Below are 24,504 nucleotides of genomic sequence, written 5' to 3'. Positions count from 1 at the left end.
ATCTACGCGCTACGCGCCTGGGGCTGGTGCCGCTCCTGCGCTGGGTGCCCAAGGGTGGGGCCACCCATATGTTGCGTGCGCAGGGGCTGGCACCACCCATGCACCATGTGCCCCGGGGCGGGGCTGGCCCCGATCACTTGGCGGGCGCACAGAAATGGCCTGGCGGGCGCCATGGCACCCGTGGGCACCACGTTGGGGACCACTGCTCTATGGATGCTCTACACACTAAATGCATTAGCACCTCTGTACTCCAATCAGTGATTTCTCATAGCAGTGTCAGTTTGGCCTATGCATGTATGTTAATCAGTCTTGTGTCGTGCCCCTTTGTCATGTAACATTGCACAGATGAACTGCCCAAGACAAAGCTCTAGCAGTAGTTCATTTGAGATCTCAACTCTAATTTCTCTTTACTCAGCACTAGTGTTAGTGTACGTTTTTTTCTATAATCAGTAGTTGCTTTTATTCTAGTTAGTTTTTCTTTTACTTTTCTACATGCTGTTTAGATAGACTGCAGATTGTTTGAGATTCTTCTGTCTGAGAGGTGTACTTGGTTCCTTTAGCTTTAAATGCTGTTTGTCATACTGGGAGACAATCCTGGTCAACAGTGGACATTCCTGCTGTATCTGATTCCTTGCAGAGTCACACATCATGCAAAAGTTTAGTTTTTGTCTTGCATTAAAATCAAAATCCAGGAAAAATAGAGAAATAAAACTTATGATTGAGAACTCTCTATGACTGGCCTCTGTTCCAGGCCAAGGGGCCCCCTCTACAAGCAAGCTGGCTATATCAAAGTAGGTCTTGGAGATGGTGTTTACAAGTTATCCAATCCACTTGGCTTCTCTTCCACCAATGAACCTCCTTTCCTTGTGCTGCTTCAGGGGACCCCTTTTATAAAAGTATTCTTTGTCAAGAAATAGATGTACTCTTCTACTTGGGATTTATATAGCCAGTCTCCATGCAGCACAGAGGAAAGGGGCTTTATTCAGGTTACTTCCTGGTACTAAAAAGGAGTGTGAAAGTACAGAAATTCAAAATCATGACTCTCATAGCTTTAATTCCCTCGCTAGACATAAGGAGATTGGTATTCAGCCCTTGACCGTCCAAAAATGTATTTCCGCATAATTCTCCACCCATTTCACATATGATTCCTCCATTTTATTGTTGGCCTGGACCAATTCCAATATCATATGCTCCCCTTTATCCTATCATCAACCCTGAGGTATTTTCGAAGGACATGTTGGTGTAGCAGCACAGCTCTGCAGAAAAACTATTTTAGTATTCCCTTATCTGGATGCTTGTTGGCTAAAGAGATGCTCTCTGGAGCTGATATTTCAAGCAATTTCCAAGGCCATAGGCCTCTTCTGCCAATTGGCCCTTTGACAGAACTTTCAAAGATCCACCTTGACCCCAGTTCAGAGCCTCATGTTCATAGGGTCACATCTCAGTTCAATGATAAATAGACCCAACCAGACATAATATGCTACATATGCTTCTTTTCATACTCACCTTCTTGAAACAGTCCTTCAGCTGGTGGAAGGATCATCACAACCTTTGCACAGGAGTTCCATTCACATGTCCTCCCTAAATGACTGTTGTAACAGTGGATACCTTTCTGTGAAGGTGGGATGCACATCTAGACACTCGCATCCACTAGGCAAGTGGATGTTGCCAGAAACAATATTACAGGATAACGTAAAAAAACCCCAAATGGTCTGATAGCACTTTATAGACTAACAGAACATATAGATGGTATTGTGAGCTTTCATGGGCACAGCCTACTTCTTCAGATGACCGGAGTTATGAGTTTAGGATGTGAAGACCCAAAATGAATAGGGGGGGAGGGAGGGAACAAGGAGCAGAGGGTATGGAAATATCAAAGGGAAAAACAAGTAGGCAGAACTGGCAGTCTGTAAACACCTGAAGATTGGATAGTTGAAAAGAAACAGATCAAAGGATAGTAATAGATAGGAAGGGTGCTAATGCTAGAATCTACACAGACAAAGAGCTGTTTGCACCTTTGTTGAATGTTAGGTTGATAGTATCCCAACCATCCCTCATCACGATTGAGGCCATCAGCATGAGAATTGAACTTGTGGATTAATTGTAATTCCAACACCTCTCTGTGTATTTGACTTGTAGAATTGGTTTGTGATAAGACAGCCACCTGGAGATCTTTTAAAGTGTGGTTAGGTAGATTGAAGTTCTCTCAAACCGGTTTTTGTATGTTCCCTTTACGTATATCTGATTTGTGTCCATTGATTCTTTCCCGTAGGGACTGTCCAGTTTGTCCAATATATATATCGCAGTGGGGCATTGCTGGCATTTGATGGCATAGATCAAATTACTGGATGTGCAATTGAATGATCCTCTGATTTGGTAGCTTATGTTGTTGGCTTCACTAATGAATTCGCTTGTATAAATGTGTGGGCAGAGTTGGCACCTAATCACACTTTAAAAGATCTCCAAGTGGTAGTCTTACACAAACCAGTTCTACAAGTTTGTCGACTAGTCCTTCACATCCCTAATTTAAATGGTTCAGTAGTAAAACAATTAATACATTTTACTTACATTTTAGTAATAAGTGTAATAGCTGAACAAAAATAGTTGCGGTATTGTCTTTTCAAAATAACAATTTTTTATTTTTATATACAGGCCACGGAAACCCTTTTTCGAATGGGGGTAGCAAGAGGAGCCATTACACCTTTAAGGCATGGAGAAGTAAGTTTGAATGTCTGGTTTTTGCATATATGGTATAAAGTTTTATTTATTTTTTTTATTTATTATTTTGCAAATTCTTGAGAAATGTATTGAGGTAACTGAAGAATTGATAGTCTTGTAGATCATGTGTCTGTCTGTTTTGCAGTTTGTTGCAAAAGAGTAGATAGTCCCGATCCTGTCATTGGGGAAAGACTTTTTCTTTATATAAAACAAACTCAAACTAGTTACAGACATAAAAGTAAGCAAGAAGAGTCTCTCTAAGTATATTAGGAGCAAGAGGAAGACCAAGGACAAGGTAGGCCCATAGTTCAGTGAGGAGGGAGAAACAGTAATAGGAAACTGGGAAATGGCAGAGATGCTTAATGACTTCTTTGTTTCGGTCTTCACCAAGAAGTCGGATGATGAAGGAATGCTTAACATAGAGAATGTTAATGGGAATGGGGTAGGATTAGAAGATTAGAAAAAAACAAAAAAAAACAATTTAAAATCACTTAGGAAAGTTAGATGTCTGCAAGTCACTAGGGCCTGATGGAGTGCATATTGGAATATTCAAGGAACTGATAGAGGAGGTATCTGAGCCTTTAACTATCATCTTTGAAAAATCATGGAAGATGGGAGAGATTCTGGAAGACTGGAAAAGGGCAACTAATAGTGCCCATCTATAAAAAGGGAAATAAGAACAACCCAGAAAACTACAGGCAAGTCAGTTTACCTTCTGTGCCAGGAAAGATAATGGAGCAGGTTATTAAGGAACTCATCTGCAAATATCTGAAAGGTCTAGGGAACAGCCAGCATGGATTTGTAAAGAACAAATCATGTCAAACTAATTTGATAGCTTTCTTTGATAGGATAATGTGTCTTGTGGATAAGGGAAAAGTGGTGGATGTGCTATACCTAGACTTTAGTAAGACATTTGATATGGTCTCACATGATCATCTTATCAATAAATTAGGCAAATACGGCCTAGATGGGGCTACTATAAGATGGCTGCATAGCTGGCTGGATAACCATTCTCAGAGAGTAGTTATTAACAGTTCACAATGCTGCTGGAAGGTCATAAAAAGTGGGGTTCCGCAGGAGTCTGTTTTGGGACCTGTTCTGTTCAATGTCTTCATCAATGATTTAGATATTGGCATAGAGAATACACTTATTAAATTTGCAGATGATACCAAGCTGGGAGGGATTGCAGCTGCTTTGGAGGATAGGGTCATAATTCAAAATTATCTGGACAAACTGGTGAAATGGTCTGAGGTAAATAGGATGAAGTTTAATAAGGACAAATGCAAAGTACTCCACTTAGGAAGAAACAATCCATTTCAAACATACAGAAGCTACTGTCTAGGAAGGAGTACGACAGAAAGGGATCTAGGGGTCATAGTGGACGACAAGCTAAATATGAGTCAGTGTGATGCTGTTGCAAAAAAAGCAAACATGATTCTGGGATGCATTAACAGGAGTATTGTGTGCAGAGCATGAGAAGTAATTCTTCTGCTCTACTCTGCGCTGATTGTGTCTTAATTGGAGTATTGTGTCCAGTTCTGGCCACCATATTTCAAGAAAGATGTGGAGAAATTGGAATAGGTCCAGAGAAGAACAACAAGAATGATTAAAGATCTAGAGAACATGACCTATGAAGGAAGACTGAAAGAACTGGGCTTGTTTAGTTTGGAAAGGAGAAGACTAAGAAGGGACATGATAGTGGTTTTCAAGTATCTAAAAGGGTGTCACAAGGAGGAGGGAGAAAAATTGTTCTCCTGAGCCTCTGAGGGTAAGACAAGAAGCAATGGGCTTAAATTACAGCAAGGGAGGTTTAGGTTGGACATTAGGAAAAACTTCCTAATGGTCAGGATGGCTAAACACTGGAATAAATTGTCTAGGAAGGGTTGTGGAATCTCCATCTCTGGAGATATTTAAGAGCAGTTTAGACAGACATCTATCAGGGATGGTACTCTGTCCTGCCATGAGGGCAGAGGACTGGACTCGATGGCCTCTCAAGGTCTCTTCCAGTTCCAGTGTTCAATGATTCTATAATATATATTTCATTTTACCTGGAATCACAGTACAGTGGTGCAATGTGGGAGGATACTTCTAGGCCTGATGATTCTCTACTGCGGTGGTCCCCAACACGGTCTGCGCCCGCCAAGTGCTCAGGGCTGGCCTGGCCCCGGGCACGTGGCGCATGTGCGGTGCCGGAGCCGGCCCCGGGCGCATGGCGCACAGTGAGCGCCGGCCCCGGGGGCGCCGCGGATTGACTGCCCGTGCTCTGGGCACGCGGCGCATGGGGGGAGCGTAGGCCCTGGGTGCGCGGTGCTTGGGGGGGGGAGCGCCAGCGCCAGCCTCGGGCGTGCGGTGCTTGCAGGGTGCACCGGGTGCGCGGCGCTTGGAGAGCACTGGCCCCCGGGCGCGCGGTGCTTGGGGGAGGGGGGGAGAGAGCGAGTGCCAGCGCCGGCCCCGGGCGCGCGGCGCTTGAGGGGAGAGCGCCGGCCCCGGGAATGTGGCTATGGGGGGGCTCCGCTCCTGGGTGCGCAAGGGGGGGTCCCGCCCCTGGGCGCCCGGTGGGCAAACGGCCACGCCTTCTGGCACCCGGCAACCCCAAATGGTTGGGGACCACTGCTCTACTGCATGTTCTGAGGAGAGTGCAAGGCGTTGAGAAATTAACATAGGTTTGGGTGTTAGAAGTTTCTGGTTCTGCAGATGGCTATGGGCAAGCCACTTAATCTTTTGGTCTTTATTTCATTTACTATTTCACAGGAGTAGTATGAAGTATAATTGTTAATGATTGTACATGATCGAACATGTAGGCTGTGTCTACACTGCACCCCTTTTCCGGAAAAGGGATGCAGATTAGACACTTTGGAATAGGCAAATCCGTGGGGGATTTAAATATCCCCCGCGGTATTTGCATTAACATGGCTGCCGCTTTTTCCGGCCTGGGGATAAGCCGGAGAAAAGTGCCAGTCTAGACGTGATTCTCCGGAAAATAAACCCTTTTCCGGAGGAACTTTTATTCCTACTTGAAAGTACTTGAAAGTAGGAATAAAAGATCCTCCGGAAAAGGGTTTATTTTCCGGAGAATCACGTCTAGACTGGCGCTTTTCTCCGGTTTATCCCCAAGCTGGAAAAAAGCGGCAGCCATGTTAATGCAAATCCCGCGGGGGATATTTAAATCCCCCGCGGATTTTGCTATTCCAAAGTGTCTAATCTGCATCCCTTTTCCGGAAAAGTGGTGCAGTGTAGACACAGCCGTAAAGTATAACTGTTGTATTGTTCATATCTGCTTGTGTCTGTATAGGATTTTTTTTGTTTGTTCTTTGGCTTGACATACATCAAGCCATTATTATTTGCTTTCTGCTGATTTTGTAGCTTTGATGAATTCTATGGTTCAATACTATACTCAGTTATAATGTCCTGTAGTAATGGTCCAATATTTCTCGAAGCTTCCTTGGGAAAGCCACTAGCAGGTCCAGGCCTCTATGTTTATCTAAAGGGTCTGTAGCCACGGAACCTCACGACTCTCATAGTCTGCGTTTCACTGTTTCTGGTCAAAGGGGAGCTGCAGGAAGCTCCTGACATTGAGATGTACCTGAAAAGAGTGTGATATATGATGTCCTGTCCAGCAGGATGCTATATATTGGGCTTGCTTAGTTTAGAAAAGAGAAGACTGAGAGGGGACATGATAGCAGGTTTCAGGTATCTAAAAGGGTGTCGCAAGGAGGAGGGAGAAAAATTGTTCTCCTGGGCTCTGAGGGTAGGAGAAGAAGCAATGGGCTTAAACTACAGCAAGGAGGGTTTAGGTTGGACATCAGGAAAAACTTCCTAACTGTCATGATGGCTAAATACTGGAATAAATTGTCTAGGGAGGGTTGTAGAATCTCCATCTCTGGAGGTATTTAAGAGCAGTTTAGATAAACATCTATCAGGGATGGTCTAGATGGCTCTTGGCCCTGCCATGAGGGCAGGGGACTGGACTCAATGATCTCTTGAAGTCCCTTCCAGTTCTAGTGTTCTATGATTCTATGCATGGAATATATTCTATGCATGGAATATATGCAACACTTCCAGCTTTTCTCTACCTACCTCTTTGAAGAGATGATCTCTGGCAGTGATCCTTCTAAGTGATTAATTTTTAGCCCTGCCCAGTCAGTCAGCTGCATGCATGGAGCTCTGAGCTGCTGACTGGGCAGGGTTGATTAATCACCTTTGAAGCTCTGCTGCTTTGCAGTTTAGAGGGAACACTGATCTCTGGGTGCTTCTTTGATAGCACAGAGCACAGTGCACCAAGCCATTCATTCAACCTGACTTAGTTATACATATTAGAATGAATGTTGCACTAATGCTGGGAAACTAAAAATACATTTTGCTTGAAATAATCCAAGTGGATTGTGGAGAATTCGTGTTACTTTTTAAAGATTTATTAACCGCGTCTTGCAGTTTGAAAGAAGTGGACTAATACTATTATAACTTTTAACAAACTTTATGGTGGTAATAGAGAAGTAAGTCCAAAATTACTTCCTCTGATACTGTTTTTACCTTGTTGATTAAAAAATAATCGTATTGCAAGGTTACATTCACAAATCACAGAACAATATGGAACAGGAGCTCTTAAGAGTTACTTACCTTCTCTTAAAATTACTCCATGGATAACTAGTAGTACAGGCCTTACACTGGACAGCCAGGAAATCTGTATTGATGGATATTTGGCTTTTGTTGCCCTTCTAGTTCTCAGTGTTTGTTTTTCTAGAGCTCTCTGCTTGTTCTGTACTTTAGAAATTTTAATTATTGTTCCTGTATGGTTTTAGTATCCTTCTGTAATGGAAAATATGGTTTGAATTGAAATTGTTCCTGCTTCTCAATTTCCTTGCAACTTCTATTGTCAGACTGTCCAAAGCATTGATGTGTCATAAACATTTATACTGGGACAGGGACTATGAACTGAATAAACATACTGTCAATTTATATATAACAGTGAAATGTTTTATTTATTATTGTTGCCTGTAATATATAGCTTGATTATAACCACACCCACTCACCCACCCCCTCTGTCTCTGTTTCTGTCTCTATCTCTCTTCCCCCTGCCCCCGCCCCAACCCACTGCTAGCTCAATGGGGTTATATCTGTTCTGGTCCCTATCTCTGGCCTCTTGCTGCCTCCTGTGCTCATTCTACGGTATAACTGTACCAGGCCCTGCTGCATTTCATGAGAAACAGTTGAATTTCAGACACATCCTATTGTCCTGTCACATCCACACCCTGACCTTGCTTTAGGGTAAGATAAGAGGAAGCTTCATACCAAATTTAGTGGATCCTAAGTCTTACCATTTAGGAGGAGCTCTTGAATAAACAGTCTCATGGGCAGACGGATGAACACACAGACACTCACAAACTCTCTAAAATATAGTATATAATATAACCAGCTTCCAGCAGTGAGCTGAATAAAAACTATAGCTCTGTTCATATTGAAGTTGATAGATGCCTATTCATTTAAATCAAATAATATTAAATAATACGATGCCTTTTTGGGATGTTCAGAGGGAGAAAAGGAAAGATCACACAAGACAAATTTTAATACAACTTCAGAGCAATATGAATCTGCTAGACTTTTTTCTGCCAAATAATGGAAACAAATCAATGCACTATATCTTGAGAATGAAGAGTGTTAATAAACGTGTATGTATTTGTGAGTGTGTTCTGGATATGAGTTCTATGTCACATCAGATTTAAAAGGTAAAAACCATAAAAGATAAATTGATTTTTTTAACTTATGCATATATGGGATGATACTTTCAATTGAGGTGCAAATGAAGGTCTATTTCAGGGTTTCTCAAATTTCATTGCACCAGAACCCCCTTCTGAGAAGAAAAATGATCATATGAGCCCAGGAAAGGAGATTGAAGCATGAGCCTGCCCAAACCCTGGCAGAGGAAATGGAGGAAGCTGAAGCACAAGTAGTTCAGCTCTGAGTCGGGAGCCTGTAACCAGAGCCCCATCACCTTAGGCTGAAGCCCTTGAACTTCGGCTTTGAAAGATGCAGTTTAGATTTTTTGGCTTTAGCTGCATGCCTCAGCAGGTCTAAAGGCAATGCTGGTGACCCCATTAAAACAGAGTCTCAAGTAACTTTGTTCCCTGTAAGCTATGTGCTTGTGCAGCTGCTCAGGTGAAATTCAGATGTCACGCAGCTGATTAGCAGGTAGTCCACAGCTAGGTTTTTTGTTTCTACTGATGGTGTACTTTCATACATGCCTAGCGCATAACAAATTTATTCTGCACATAATTGAAAAAAATCCACACATAGATGGGAAAGATTAGAGGGAACACTGGTCACAATCCAGAATTTGAGAACTGTTGGCTACGGCAGTCTTACAAAATGTCTGTTTTCAACAGTTCTTATAAATAAATTTTTCATACAGACTGTTTTGGCCAAAATAAGAATTTTAGTTGATGAATCATTCATGAGAAAGGCATTTCCATAAATTGTACTTAGTGTTCCATATGCTCAGTTTTTATTGTAAAAATAATTTCAAAACCTTTATGGTGTTTATTTTCCAAACACTAAAACCAGAATGAAATTGAGTTAAAACAATTTAAAAAAATCAGTGAAAATATAAAAACAAAAAAGCTTTCATAATGTATAAAATTTACTACAGTATAATTGAAACCTTTTTTAATGTTCAAAGATACTTTTTGTGTTTCTAAGCTACTAGTTTTTCTAGAAATGCTGGTTTGTGTAGGCTCACTTAATTTTCTTCAAAGTATCCTCACCCGTGTTGAGCCTCTTGCAGTCTTGGAGGTTGTACGACTTGGAAAATAGGCACTCTGCATCAGTAGATCCAGATAATATGCTCAGAGCTTGTTGTGTTACTTTGCTGAAGTTGGGACATGTATTTTGATTACTGTTACAAAAAGCATCTCCATTTTCACACTCTTGGGGTTAGGCATGTTCATGTGAGTAGTAAATTCCCCTTTCAGATTTGAAATTTCATTTTTAGTGGCAATTTGTGGAAACACTGGATAATGGTTGTAGTCTGCTGCAATCTTGATGAAGGGGTACAATACCTGAATGGCATTCCGAAAAGAATCTTTTGAACCAACCACCTTAGTGTCCTGAATATGGGCCATAATTGTCTCCCGTTTCTTGCTGAGCATTGTGTTGAAGCTTTTTAATGCTTTTTTGGTTTTTTGAATTTCCAAAAACAGCTGAACTTTGTTGCCATTTATTTGTCCTGCAGTTATTGTGTTCAATTCAGTTGAGATTTTGGTTTCTCGGGATCAGGTAAAGTCTGTGTTGGCGGTAGTTGGAAAAAACTCCAGTGTTTTTTGTACATCAGAGGATGATGCAATTTTTCAGCAATAAACATTATCTTGATGTACAGAATCTGGTGTTCATTTTGGTTATTTGCCAGTCACTTCTGAGTTTCTACTTTGGAACCAACAAACTGAAGGTGTTGTAGGGGACACATTTGCACAGTTCATGCATTATTTATGTGACAAGCAGTGAACTACAAGATCATCTACTGACCTGACACAACAGGGGAGCTAATCAACAACCATCTCTGCACTCATCTCAAACTGTGCAAATCAAAGCCTTTAGCTTGTTCGCATGCTTTAAAATAGCCTAAATCCAATGATACAAAATTTCACCTCTTTCTGTCTCCCTCCATCCCTCCCTCCCTGACAGCTCAATGTTAATCAGATGACCAGGACAGGTAAATACATAGCAGCTCCAGTTTCTGATTGATATTATTCTCCCATGCAAACCTAGCCATGTAGGAAGCAGAATCTGTGTTAGTTGTGGCCACATTTTCCAAGTTATTTCATACATCTCAAACATGTCAGTTATTGCTGTGTCAATCAGATGGCTGTCAGCAGAGAGAATGAGTGTCTTATCAGCACAAAACAATGTGGGTTTACTTGCTTTGTAATAAAACAAAAACAAAAGTCGAGAATCACCTGATCCAAAGAATCAGGAGGCTCATAAAAAATCAGACTGGAAACTACATTTTGATAAATTAGCTCCATCAGGTTAGACACTAAAGCATCATTATTTTCTTTTAGATACTTATGAATGAGATTGTCTTCATTAGGGAGTATTTGCTGCTTTCTTCTTTAAGCTTCTTGCGTCACTTCCTTTCCGGGTGCTCCTTTATTCTGTCAGCACAAGCACTGAACTCCATTCTGCCGTATTTGCAGCACAATGCATTCTCTTCGCTCCTGTCTTTATAGATATATATTAATTAAATTTCTCAGCACTGGTTTTATTGTGGGTATTCAAGCACCAATTTGTGTTTGAGCCCTAAGTTTATGTTTTTACCTTATCTGTCCTTATATGTGGAAGATTGTTTAAAATTTAGTGCCGCACTAAGTGGACCCAAAGAAATAGGCAGAACCTCCTTATCAGCCAATCTCAGAGCAATATTAATGCTTTTTGATTTTTTGACCTCCACTCGGTGTGTGTGTGTGTGTGTTCTGTGTTTTTTACACTGCAGAATTGCAAGACACAACAGTCATGGAAAGTGTTAGTGAAAATAAATATCTGACAAAAATATTGAGTGGATTGATAAATGGCCTTTAATTAAAAACTGTTAATTAGTGAAAATCAGTAAAAAATAAAAATGCAGAACACTGATTATTCTGCATGGGATAATTTTAGACTAAGCTAGTTACTAGGATAATAAGTAAAAGTACTAGTGAATCCAGATATAGATGCAATGGAATGCTTCAATACAACATAAAAACGAGAGAAATTTAATTTGCCTAAATTATAGCACCACATGATGTAACATTAAAATATTTGCTTAGGAGACTCAGAACATGTCTATACTAGACATGTAAGTGTAGGTCGATGTACAGCTACTGCAGTAAATGCAGTTGTGCATGTCCACGTCACCCTCCTTTGATAGGTGGTGTGTATCCTCATCAGGAGTGCTTCTATTGATCTAATAGAGGCAGTTTGAGGCACTGTATTCTCAGCTGTGTTGGCAGCTCCCTGCTATAAGCACAGCTGCCCCACAGGCTCCCAGCAGCCTGCCCCCCACCTCCCGTCCTTGTTCTCCATTGAGAGTGGATGAAGGAAGCCACGTGGGGCTTATTGTCTCCCTTTTCCTCACTGGAAGTGGGGGAGGCCCCTTGGAGTGTCTTGATTTCCTGCTTCTCACCTCTGGAGAGCAGGGTCCAGCTTCTCAGATTCTCCCTGTGCCCACTGCCCACTTCCCATCAGGAACTGGGCATCCCAGCCAATGTCATGCTCCCAGAAGTGAAACTGACAAGACATCCAACATTCCCAGCTGGGAGCAGGGACCAACCACCTCTTTCAGCCTAGTTCTCTACTAGGAAATAGGTGCAGTCACCTGGGTTTCTTGACCAGCTCCCAGCTGGGAGTAAGGTCCATTCTCACCCATCTCTCAGACAGGAGTGGGCTCCAGCTGCCCAGCTCTCTAGTGGAGCAGGAGGATGCTAGCTGCCTGGCTTTCTTGTCAATTTCACAGCTCCTGCTAGAAAGTTGACAAGATAGTCGAAAAGCTGGTATGAGTGAAATAGTGTTTACACCAACTACACCAAAATAACTTCTGTGCCTCTTATGAAGGTGGAGTTAGTATGTCAGTGTAGTAGGTTGATTTTATTGGTGGGAGCAAGGTTGTAGTGTAGATAATGACATAATTAGATCGTCATAAATTGCTTTACATTGACCTGTGTAGGGTAGGTCAGCCATCATTCAGTTGAAGGGATGCTGGGAAAGCAGGAAAGGAGAGTGTATAAGCATGGGGTACAGATCACAGCTGGAGGATTCTCTGCATCTTGGGGTCTTCAAAGTATTTGAAGGCTTCAATATCTGAGATATAGGTGAGAGGATTATTCTAGGAGGGGTGGGTGAGATTCTGTGGCCTGCACTGTGCAGGGGGTCAGACTAGATGATCATAATGGTCCCTTCTGACCTTAAAGTCTATGAGTCTATAAGCGGTTGTTTTTTTTGCTTGAATATATTCTTATTTTAGGGGCTGAACACTTTTAATTTCGGTGAATCAAACAAGATCATTTGATACAAGTTCCTTTTGTATAATTACAGCTGGTTGGGCCTTAAGATCAGAAGTGACATCAGTAAAATAGAATGTATTTCTCAAAAGAAACAAATCTATCTGGACTCCTTTAAAAACAGTTGTTTCTTCCAAGAAAAAGCTGGATGCTTGCATGGTGGTCAAATAAAAAGTACACATGGTGAGCCAAAAAAGAAGAAATTAAAGCTTGAACTCAAGATCTAGCTGACTATGATCAGTATGAGACATGCTAAATTGTTAATAAGAAATCCAAAAAGGACATTCTTGGAAAGGACAAACTGAGAGGGAAACTCTCCAAATGGGGAAAAAATGTAGATACATTTTCTTAGCAGTATTAGAGATGTAGGTGGAAGCAGGAATGTTTCACTTATAGGAAAACTTCAACAGGAAAAACTATGGTTCACCTTGAATTTAATTACAAATCCTCATGTTGCATTGCAATGAAAAAATTGGAAAAAAAATTGGATCAAACAAGGGAGAAATCATTAATTGGTTCAAGTCTGGCCGGTTTCCAAGACCAGAAAGATTTGAAATTTATAATGAGGAATGTTTGGGGGAAACCTCTCTTATTTCCTGCTTTTAGCCTTTGTGTGTCACGGAATTCATATTCTGAGCCATCTTCTGTGTATGTATACAGAACTTCTAAGCCTTTCCTTTATTACCCTTGAAGAAATTGTAAATTTGTGTTGAGATTCTGTATCATCTTGCTGTTTATATATGGGTCACAAAGTTACTATTGAGGTTTTGGCATGAACATTGGAAGTAACACTGCTAAGCATCATTCAGCCAAATGTAGTAGATACTGTAGTGTTAAGTACTATTTTATTTGTTGACAGCATATGAAGACTTGTGAAGATTTATTTCAATAGTAGCATTGGCCTTGTGACTTAATTTAAAAAACGAATAGCAATAATGAGAGGTGGTAATAGCCAAGAATATAATTAACACATTTTCCACAGACTCAGAGGCAGCAGTAGTGTGGGGGGAAAGGGGTGACTTAAAAGCCGGCTTCCCTCATACAGTAGATCTTAGGGATCTGCGTCCCACCTGTGTGTAAATGTGTAACCACTGAAATTTTCAGTGGTTACATATTTACCTGAATAAATGCATTTTTACATCCCTACCTGCTATCTGTCTGAACTCTTATGAAAGATAGCAATGCTGTTATGAAAGATTTGATAGCCTCATGATCTGTCCAAATCAGGATGATTGACGTTAGTTTGCTACAAGTGCTAGGGTAGCAAAATGTGTTCAGGATTGAAGTAAAAACTGCTCTTCAGGCAGCTGTTTGGAGTACTGAAAAATAACCATTCATGTCTATTAAGGGTATGTTCAGAGCAATCTATTGGGGAATTGGGGCATTGCAATTCACCATCCTAACTGGATTTGTGGTGTTCTCTATAATTTATGTGCGTAGCTGCCATAGGTGCAGTACAAATTAGTTTAAAAATACATAAAATAAAGTATGAAAAGAGTAGGATATTTTTGTTTGTTTTTCCTCTCGTTAGGTTCATCTCAGAATTTTTAATAGACACCCAAGAGGAAACTCCTATCTCTAGTATGTTTAGGTTTTAACAATTAAAGTTTGTACTCTTTCCTGTCAGAGTAGCAGTTCTTGCCTTCTACTGGGACCTGATCAGTTTCTAAGTCACAAGCTTTCCCCATTAGCTTAAGGGTACATGCTCTGGGCTTTCCCTTGTTCCCATGGAGGCACCATCTGTGCGTGGGGGGGTTGTCACGTTATTGGATTGTGAGGGGAGCAGCCGGGTCACTGCTGCACCCATGGGGGGTTGTTTGCCCCAAAAGTGGTACAGAGGGGGCCATGTGAGGGGTCAAACAAAAGCTTACTTTCTTCTGATTCTGTATCTGCTCTTCATATATCTGTATAATGTCTGTGTGTGTAGTTAGGAATCTGTAATCTGTATGGAGACTGGAAGTCTCTCTGAATGTGGTTGAACATTGGGCAGGGCCGGCCTATGGACATGCTAATTAGCGAGGCCCCGTGGGACAATAGCACTCAATGGGCCAAGGACACACCTCGGGAATGGTGACCAACACCTAAGGGCTACCAGCAGGGAACACAGGGATAGGCCACTGGCCAGGTGACCTGCTGCAGCCGAGGAGAGACCAGGAAGGAAGAATAAATATGCCATGTGGACGACTCCATCTTGGTCTTCAGATCTGCTTCTGACCCCAGATGCGGCCTCGCAGGGACTCACGAGCCGGGAAGAAATGTAGACCCATCCTGCTATAGGATGTGCAACAAGGACTTTTAAGCCAGCAGCTATAATATCTCTGCTAGAGCCTGCATCGAGAACTGGGAGATTCGATGCATGTAATGTATGATTCTTTAGCAACCTTATTCTCATGCTTTTCTTGCTGGTAGCAATAAACCTTTAGATGTTAGATGCTAAAGGATTGGCTCAGCGTGATTTGTGGGTAAGATCCGGAGGGTAAATTGACTTGGGATCTGTGGCTGGTTTCTTGGGACCAGACAGAACTTGTTTGGGGTAGGTGAGATTGGGTTCTAAGACCCCTCACCTGTATATGAGGCCCAGGGCCATCTGGGCACAAATATTGCTGGCGTGTCGGAGGGGTTTTGCTCATGAGGCTTCAGGCAGGCAGCTGAAGCGCTCTGTGGGACTGGTGTGTGGCCTATTTGGGAAGGCTTCCAGGCTGGGGGCTAGAGAGAGCCCGGATTTGAGCAGTTCACCCTACTCGGACGCCCTCAGCTGTGCCCAGACCCGGCCCGGTCAGTCACAGGGGTTTGGACTGATGCTTTGTGAATTGGCATGGGTAAGAAGAACCTTTAACAACCACTTTAATAGACTTCTAGGTGTGTCTTAAAGTTTGTGGTTTGAATGAACTCTTCTGCTGCAAATTCTAGGTACACAAGCACAGTTAGCAAAATTACCCTATCCCGGGATACCCTCTTGGTTAATATAATCTTATGGTCTGCTGAGATGGAGTGTCACTCATTCGGCCCATTTACTAGCCTAAGTTGCCCATCACTGAATTAGAAGCACATGTTTGTTATTTTGTTATGCAAGCAAATTTATTATGTAGCCATGGCAATTAAACTGCAAATATTTTCCTATGACAAACCCAAGTAGAACTTTTAAATTTAAAGTCAAATTCAATTATATTGAATTATAAAAGATAAGACATTGAAACATTAGCCTCTGTTTAAAAATATTGGTTTTGAATGTCTCTCCAGGATTTCAAGAGTCCAATAAAATGTTCTTTGTTTCAGACTTCACTAGTTGTTTATTTCTTTCTGTATGATACATATAGATTTTAGCCATTTTTATTCATAAGTCTTTTTTTATAAATCCATACATAAGATATTTTGGATGGAGTTTTCAAAAGTACCCAAAGGATTTATGTTGCAACTGAAAATCAACTGGAGCTGGATGCTTAACTCCCTTAATTCTTTTGGAAATGTCACCCTTTTTATCTGTTCATTGAAGATTGGTTCCATTGTAGTATGTAGACCATAACAAAGTAAATAGCTTTGAGTTCAGGAAAGTAACTTTTACACTGTAAATAAGTATTTTACCAAATTGATTACATAATAATAAATAAAAGGTACTACCTCACCCACCGTGTCTCTATTTCAACAAGAGTATTTCAGAAGATTTTGTTTGTGGATAAATCAAACTAAATGTAATATACTGTACATTTAATTGATTTAATTTATTTGTATCAATCAGACAAATATACAGTTATTGTTATACTTTTGATAAATTTATATTTCTAAAATAATAATTACATATACAAATGTAAGGACAGTAATTATTTTATTGTTATTAAATTATACTCTGTGATAGTTGCCTTCCGGATAACTTCCGGTCATCTGAAGAAATGGGCTGTGCCCTTGAAAGCTCATGATACCATCTCCATGTTTTGTTAGCTATAAAGTGCTACCAAACCATTTGTTGTTTTTTAAGTTTATCCTGTACAGACTAACTCTCGACTGCCCCCGAAGTAACTGATATAAGACATTTAATGGAGAAGTTTGCAGTAACAATATACCTGTGTAGGTACATTGGTACAGTGAGGGCATAAAGCTAATCACATGCTTAAAGGCTTCTAGAGTGAGAGCCTGCATTTTCTTTGCAAAGAACTGAGCCAGCTTTTCTCACAGATTTTTTCAATACAATTATATTATTACCATATATGCCAAGTCTGGGGCCCAGTCATGCTTAGTGTGTTACAAACATAGAATCATAGGGCTGGAAGAGACTTCAGGAGGTCATTCAGTTTAGCCCCCTATCCAAAGCAGGACCAGTCCCAACTAAATCAGCCCAGCCAGGGCTTTGTCAAGCTGAAACTTAAAAATCTCTAGAGATGGAGATTCCACCACCTCCCTGGGGTAACCCATTCCAATTCTTCACCACCCTCCTAGTGAAATAGTTCTTCCTAATATCCAACCTAGACCTCCCCCACTGTAAGAGATGCTTCCAGTTCCAAAGAACTTACAGTCGAAATAGGCAAGACAGATACAAGCTGGGAGAAAATAAGTACAGCTGGTCCCCGAGTTACGAATGGCCAATTTACGACCGTTTGTACTTACGACCAAACCTCCCATTAAATGTGTTACACTCTGACTAGCAGGTTACAGTTACACATGAAGGGTGTGGATGCCATGCTGTAAGTAGTGCCTTGATAGGAGCTACTTCCGCAAGGCATTGTAACCCAAGGTTGCAGGGCAAAGTGGCACAGTCCCCCACTGCTATAGATTTCACCCCAGTGTTTATTCCTTACTTCTACCTTTTTTATACAAACTTATCTTTAACGAAAAAAAGAGTCTTTTGGTTAAGGCTAACTCTCAGAAGACACTGGTTCACTTCCCAGGTCTACCACGGATATTGTACAACTTTGGTCATCTCCCTCCATATATAAAAAAGGTTTTCCTGCTGGGCAGCAGAATGATGTCATCCTGCTCTCACGTTCTGTGGCCACAAAAGCAGCCAGAGGGAGGGAGGTTGATGAGCAAAGCAAGCACAGGGCATAGCCTGCTAGTATTCTTTAACCTCTTTCTGCTCCAAATGGGAACAACAATACAGCCGGTCCCAGACTTACGAACGAGTTACGTACCAAATACTTGGTCGTAACTGGAAGTGTTCATAAGTTGGACTCCATAGATTTCACCCCAGTGTTACACTCTGACTTTTACTCACTTTTGCTCATTACTGAACATCATCTCTCTTTTTCTCTTACTGAGTAGTAGGAAGATTGCTGATATCCTTTTGGGAAGCATGGTTGATTAGACTGAATCAGTGTAGGAAGACAATTAGCACACATTTCCTCAATGGAAGAAAGTTGCTAAAGTTAGTATACAGATATAGCAGGGCTATGTTATTGATGGGTTTGGTGGAGTGGGAAAAGTGTGATTTATCTTCCGGGGGGCATAGTAATAATAAGCACATTGTACCTTGCCACCACAGCACAGCAGAGCATCCCTAAAAGGGATGATTATCCCTAAATAAATTCTGTAACAGTAGAGAAGGGTTGGATTACAAGATCCACCTCCCATTCAAATGCGTTTTGTGCAGATCACTGCTCATTGCTTTTAGGGAATTAAGAAGAAAAGTAAGAAAAGGTGAGGTTAAGGCCAGTTTAGTTAATTAATTACTTTGCCCTCCTGTGGAAGGAAGCAGTGATTTATTTTTGTTTCCCAGTCTGTCTCTTGCTCCTTGGACCTGGAAGCTGAAGGCTGTGTATGGAATGGTCATCATTAGCATTACAAGAAGGGAGTGTTTCATGTTGTTCTGTCGGACTTCTACAGTGAGAGTTAGCTTTAATAGACTTTGATCTTGAGTTGTAATTGGTTGGAATGATGGTGCCTATGACATGGGACTCTGAGAGAGCACAGGGGAATTTCTAGAGGAACTCTGAGGAGTTTTGAGAAATTAAGTTGATGAGGGAGAAAATTTGACGACTTAACTTTAAAAAGGAAAATTCACTTGGAAACTTCTTTGACATTTGTCAAAGTCATTTGCCTAGGGAGATATAGAATAAAAGGAGCAAGTTTTCAGCAGCTTGTTTGAATGATGAGATCTATTTTAGAATCTACTATATATTTGATCTCCTAAACAGAAAGAGCCTGGACCACCAAATTTGGCATACAGTTTCCTCTTGTCATAACTTAAAGCAAGGTAAAGATTTGGTTGTGTTAGGAAAATGGGATGTGTCTGGAATGGGATTGCTTCTCATAAAACCATACAGCAAAGAGTCAGAATCACCAGGCAGGTGGGAAGGGACTCCTGTCTGAGACTGCCCCCGCCTCGAAACTCCCCCCAACCAATTCATACAGGGACATCCAGTCCTGGCATGAATCTCAGAAGGGGGAGTTGGCCTCCCCCAGCCTCTCCACATACATACAGAGTCCCCTGCCCCAAGACCAACCTCACCTCCCAACCCTGACTTCACACCTTGAGCCCCTTGACCTGAGCAACACCAGATAAATGTGTTAGCTTGAAATATGTCTTAATCTTTACGAGTCTTCCAGATAGTTGAAATTGGTACTAAGCAAAACGTTTTTCTCTTTATGTATCCGATTTTAGATTATGCCCCTTTTTAGACAATTTTTCCTCTGTTTATCAAGGAGATACTCCTCTCATTCATATCAGCACAATTTTTGGTCAAAGAACAGGAATGTAATATCAGAGCACATCACTGAAGTACTGGTGGCCTTGTCTATAACTGCTCCATACTTGGCCTTTCATCCACAGATGACAATCTTCCACATAGCCCCCATTTCCTTTGTAATACTGACTCTGCTTTTAATTTGAATACAGAAATAAATGTGTCATAATTTTGTACTGGAACAAAACAAATAATCTTGGGATAGCCATAGAACACCTGGGCTCTGTTTTTCAAAAAATTGGAAGGGTTCTTACGATAACTTCCATTTGTTTTGATTCTAATTGGGAGAGCAGGAGAGCCAGGAAAGCAATTATTTCCACATGGATAGGTCTTGTATATTTGTTCAGCCCTGGTTGTTCAGTGGAGTGTTTACTAAGAAAAAATCAAAACCATATTTGCTATTGATTCCATGTGATTAAGATAGCATTCAGTTTGATAGAAGGGTGTCATGTATGATGGATATTTCAATAACACAGTCTGTTGTAAAGAGCTGAAGAAGTATATTTGTCTCAGTTGTGGTACAATAGCAGCAGGTAAATGTTGGACAATTATAAATCACTAAAACTTTATTTTCCATAACAAATACATATGTCTCTAAATTGGTTTCTAGTCCTTGGCTCCAATCCCATAACTGATAGTGTACAGGTGGACAGTTGTACCTGCATACTACCTGATACTGATTCCAAGAATCAGCTCAGCACTTTTTTAAAGATTGCCAGAACATTTGCTAACCTGCAACCCTCTACAATTGTCTCTGTTTCTAATAACACATTGTATATTTTTCCTAGTAACTCAGCTTCTGCATTTGTAAGCTCCCCTTGAGCTCTGGACTGTATATCATCTGGTCTTGGTGACTTGTTGCTCTTTAATTTATTTTTTCCAGCACTTCCACTTGTCAACTCAATTTTTTGACAGTACTTCATCCTTAGTACAGAGAAGATCTGGAGTAGGTATTTTTCCAACACCCTTAATGAAGTTTGCTGAAAAAAAATTTTTTTTCTGTGCAATAGTTTTTCCTTTTTAAAAATTGCTTATTTAACCCCAGTATTCTAGTGGATCACAGATTCTCTTGGATTTCTTGCTTTCTATGCCTTAAAATGGTTTTGATGCCTGCCTTTTTGCATTTCAGTTTCCCTCTTAGCACTGCTAGCTTCCATTTTATGTTTTACCTGAAATATTTTTATGTGCTTTTCATTTGGCTTCTCCAAGGGTGGCTTTTAGTTGGCTTATGTACTTTGCCTGTTAACTGTACTGTTTTTTCTTTTTTCCCTGTTTCCTATTTATTTAGGGATATGCATTTCTTCTGTGATTCTGCTGTGGTATATGTAAATAAAATGGAGGATTTTTGTTGACATACTTTTGCCTTTAGGGTATATTAGACTAGCTTCCCCTGCCTCCATTTTTATAATTCTTGTTCCAAAAGCTAGGTTCAACAATGCAATTGTAGGTACAATGACCCCTTCTCTGGCATTGAATTTAATGTTATTTTTGTTACTGTTAGTTCATGTCTCACTTACAGTTACCCCTTGAATCAACTTTTATGGGTTATGTGTAGTGAGACTGGGGCTACATCTAGACTGCATCCCTCTGTCGACAAAGGGATGCAAATCAAGCACGTTGAAATTGTTAATGAAGCCGGGATTTAAATATCCCTTGCCTCATTAGCATAAACATGGCCACTGCTTTTTTTGAAACAGTTTTTTAGAAAAAAAATGTCACCCTAGATGCAGATCTGTTGAAAATAAACCCTTTTTTGACAGATCCTGTAAATCTCATTTTTTGAGGAGTACAGGATCTGTCAAAAAAGGGTTTATTTTCGACAGATCTGTGTATAGACTGCCGTTTTTCCAAAAAACCCTCAGTTTCTAAAAAAAGCAGCGGCCATGTTTATGCTAATGAGGTGGATATTTAAATCCCGGCTTCATTAGCAATTTCGACGTGCCTAATCTACATCTCTCTGTCGACAGAGAGGTATAGTCTTGACACACCTTAAGTCAAGAATAATGTCTCTATCTTGGTGTGTTCTAGAGCTAGTTGTTCCACAATACAATAGTTAAAGCTGTTGAGAAATTTCTTTGCATCTTGTCCCATTTTGACATTTGACTAGTGAATAGTTGGAAGTCACCCATTATTACTTATCTGCATCTTTGATTGTGGTGTTGTAATGTACTCAGTATCCATTTCCTGATTAGGAGGCCAGTAGTATATCTTCCTTCTCCATTTGTATATGCTTATGACTGGGATTTGTATCAATACTGATTTTAATGTGTGGTTTCTCTACTGAAAATACATTAACTAATCAATTAAAGTGACATCTCTTTCATATAAAGCTATTCTCACATGTCTATAATGTAATCTAGCCATTCATCATAGTCTATCCATCTATTGTAGTGTCATTTATTTTTGCCATGCCATCCTATTCTGTAATGCCTATTATCTTAAGTTTGGTCAAATAGGCTAGTTCACGTGTTTTTGCTTCAAAACATCTTATATTTGTGTGTATATTCCACACATAATTCAGCCATGGTTTCTATTTTATTAATTTCCATTTCTGACATCTTGTTACTTTTCGAAAATGTACCTTTGTGATTTCAGCCTGTCCTTGTCCATTACATCTGTAAATGCCATCCTTGTCCTGTACTGGATGCAGAAATACCTTAGTTTTGCTGACATCCCTAGCAGATGTCTTCTCTATTTGAAAGCTCCATAGGCATTTTCAGTATTTCATCTGCCCCCTACATAATTTAACTTCTCCAAGCCTTATGAATTTTCTATGCTAGCAGTCTGGGTGGAGTCAGTTCCTTCAGATAGGTTCTTACTTCCCCCCCAAAGTTCCCTGCAGTCTAATACATTTTTCTCTGCACAATTTTCTCATCTGCTTATTAATACTGAGAAATTCCATACTGTTGGGGTTAGAGTCAAGATTATGAGACTCAGAAGAGTTTTAATGGTAAATATAATATACTGCTAATTTGAATAGTCTTAGGGTAAAGTTTTCTGACTGGAGAGGATGTTGTGCATATTCCTTTTCTCAATCTCACCTCAGAACCCAATTACATGGTGTTAAAGGGAGATAAAGCAATGCTGGAGTAGCTTTGCACATTCAAGGTTCTTTCTTCTTTTTCCCACTTCCCCCTTCCTCTCTGTTGCTCAGCAGAGTGGGACACAGAACCTTAGATCAGTTAAACTATATAATGCAATTAAATGCATAGTATTCCCTTGTGTTTACATGAATAGCTTTTAGTAGTCTTCATTCCAGTTTAACTGCCTGCCTTGAGACCTGTATAAGAGAAATCATTACCTACAAGTAACTAATAAAGCACAGTATTTTTAGTTTGTGTACCATACAAAGGACAATGTCTTAAATGTTCCTCTGCAGAGGAATTTATTGTCAGTGCTATAGAATTAGTGTACCATTTTATGTAACTTTTTTTAACATAATGATTCTTCTGTTCATATTTAGTTAGGCTTGAAATGTGATGTCAGTAGTCCATGAGTAAGTGCCAGAAGGCTTCATAAACTGCACCGCTTTAGATTGAAAAATCAATGTGAGTCTTCTAAAGCTGATTCTGATTTAATTAATGTTGTTTTGGGCACATTCTGTTTCCTATGATTTCAGCTCAAGGGCATGCCAGGCCTAATCACTTACAGGCACATTATAGAGCAAATGGCGACGTGATACCAGACATCTGATACTCTAACCCCTTAGCTTTCATATCACAAAGATGTCATTATTATCAGGGGTTCAAAAGTTCTGCTCTCACGAATTGCTCTGACATCTCTGGTTTCTGTCCTTTATGTCTGAATGCTTTGTTGCTGTCATGTTAATTTACAAGGAAGATGTTTTCTTGTATTTACATAAATCTTATACATTAAATGTTAAATCTGTACATTTCAGAGTACGTATAATCCCTTCTTTTTTCCCCTCTTAAGAAAAGGAGTTTCTGTGCAGAAATACAAAGAAAGATAGCTGCCTACAGTCACATTGGAGTCCCCATTTCTTATACGGAATGTCATGCCCATCTATGGATCTAGAGGGAATGAACTGTGCCTTCATTTTTATTTTGCTCTTAAAGGATTTCATTTCAGTATAAGCAACCCAGGCTAGTGTTCTAAAACCGCTGTCAATTCTGATAGCAGCTTGGGAGCATGCTTGCACACATGCAGATGGAGAGTTCCCCAAAGGAATGCTTTTAGAGAAGCCTTTGGATGGGAGGGGGTAGGGAGGACAGGAAACAATAAAAACATTGAGGCTGTCCTTCATACATCATCCTAAAGGAACAGTAAAGGGGAAATGCAAAAACAAAAATAAAACTACTCTTGCTGTTTATCCTTAAGCTTTAAGTTTGTTGTATGTCAGAGGTAATTCTAAATATTATTTGTAGCTGGAAGATTTCTTTGCTAAATCAGGATGATTAGCAGTGCAAAGGTAGCTTGCTTAAGCTCTGCATACCTTATTAACTTTATCAGGGAGATCAGAATAAGAAATCCTGTCAAGTAGTGTGCTTCTGAAAATTAAAAGCTTGTGTGGGAGAGGCAGATCATAATAGCTTTCCAGGAATAAAGTGCTAAAATTATTTAATTTCCTATCAAAAGAATGTAAGTGTACTTTTCTGGGGCATGGGACTGGCACAACTTTAATTGTCCAAAGCTATCTTTACTGCTCAGTATGTGTGTCTTCTGATGCCTCTGTCATTAAGAGTGATTCCTAAGCTCAGCTAAATGATTGTTCTAAGCTCAAAAGAGGCACTCAGTCTGGTTGCCAAATACTAGAAAGTTGTCACTAATACTAGACCTTTGGTCTCAATTTCTCTTGGATCATCTCTTTTAGATCGTTGAGTGGTCAGTTTTAGCCAGGAAGGAGGAGAGTGAATTGATTTTGAAGCCTAAGTTGAATGCTAAGAACTTCTCTGCCAGTTTTGTTAACACGTTTTGGCTGAAGTTACTTATTTCATAAGTGTTCAAAAATGTCCTGGTTGCTATAAAATACTTAGCTCACGCCAAATTGTGTATCATTTGACCAGTATGCTAATATCTAGACCTTGATCTGTAAAGATGAAATACATAGGTAAAATGAAATTGAGTTA

General features: G+C 40.3%; 1 protein-coding gene across 2 annotated transcripts in view; it reads left to right on the top strand.

Annotated features, from left to right (window-relative positions):
- TMEM135 (transmembrane protein 135) overlaps positions 1-24,504 on the top strand; it is a 357,787-nt gene that overhangs the window by 143,846 nt on the left and 189,437 nt on the right. The window contains exon 5 of one of the 2 annotated variants that reach the window (XM_075919396.1): positions 2,653-2,718. The exons of the other annotated variant lie outside the window; for it this stretch is intronic. Coding sequence (XP_075775511.1) covers positions 2,653-2,718 — 66 coding nt within the window. The remainder of the gene's footprint in view (positions 1-2,652; positions 2,719-24,504) is intronic. 2 annotated transcript variants of the gene reach the window in all.

The sequence above is a fragment of the Pelodiscus sinensis genome, chromosome 1 (assembly GCF_049634645.1).
Source record: "Pelodiscus sinensis isolate JC-2024 chromosome 1, ASM4963464v1, whole genome shotgun sequence".
In the NCBI taxonomy this organism is placed as follows: Eukaryota; Metazoa; Chordata; order Testudines; family Trionychidae; genus Pelodiscus; species Pelodiscus sinensis.
Note: the sequence above shows the minus strand (reverse complement) of the source record. Positions and strands in the feature narration are given on the sequence as shown.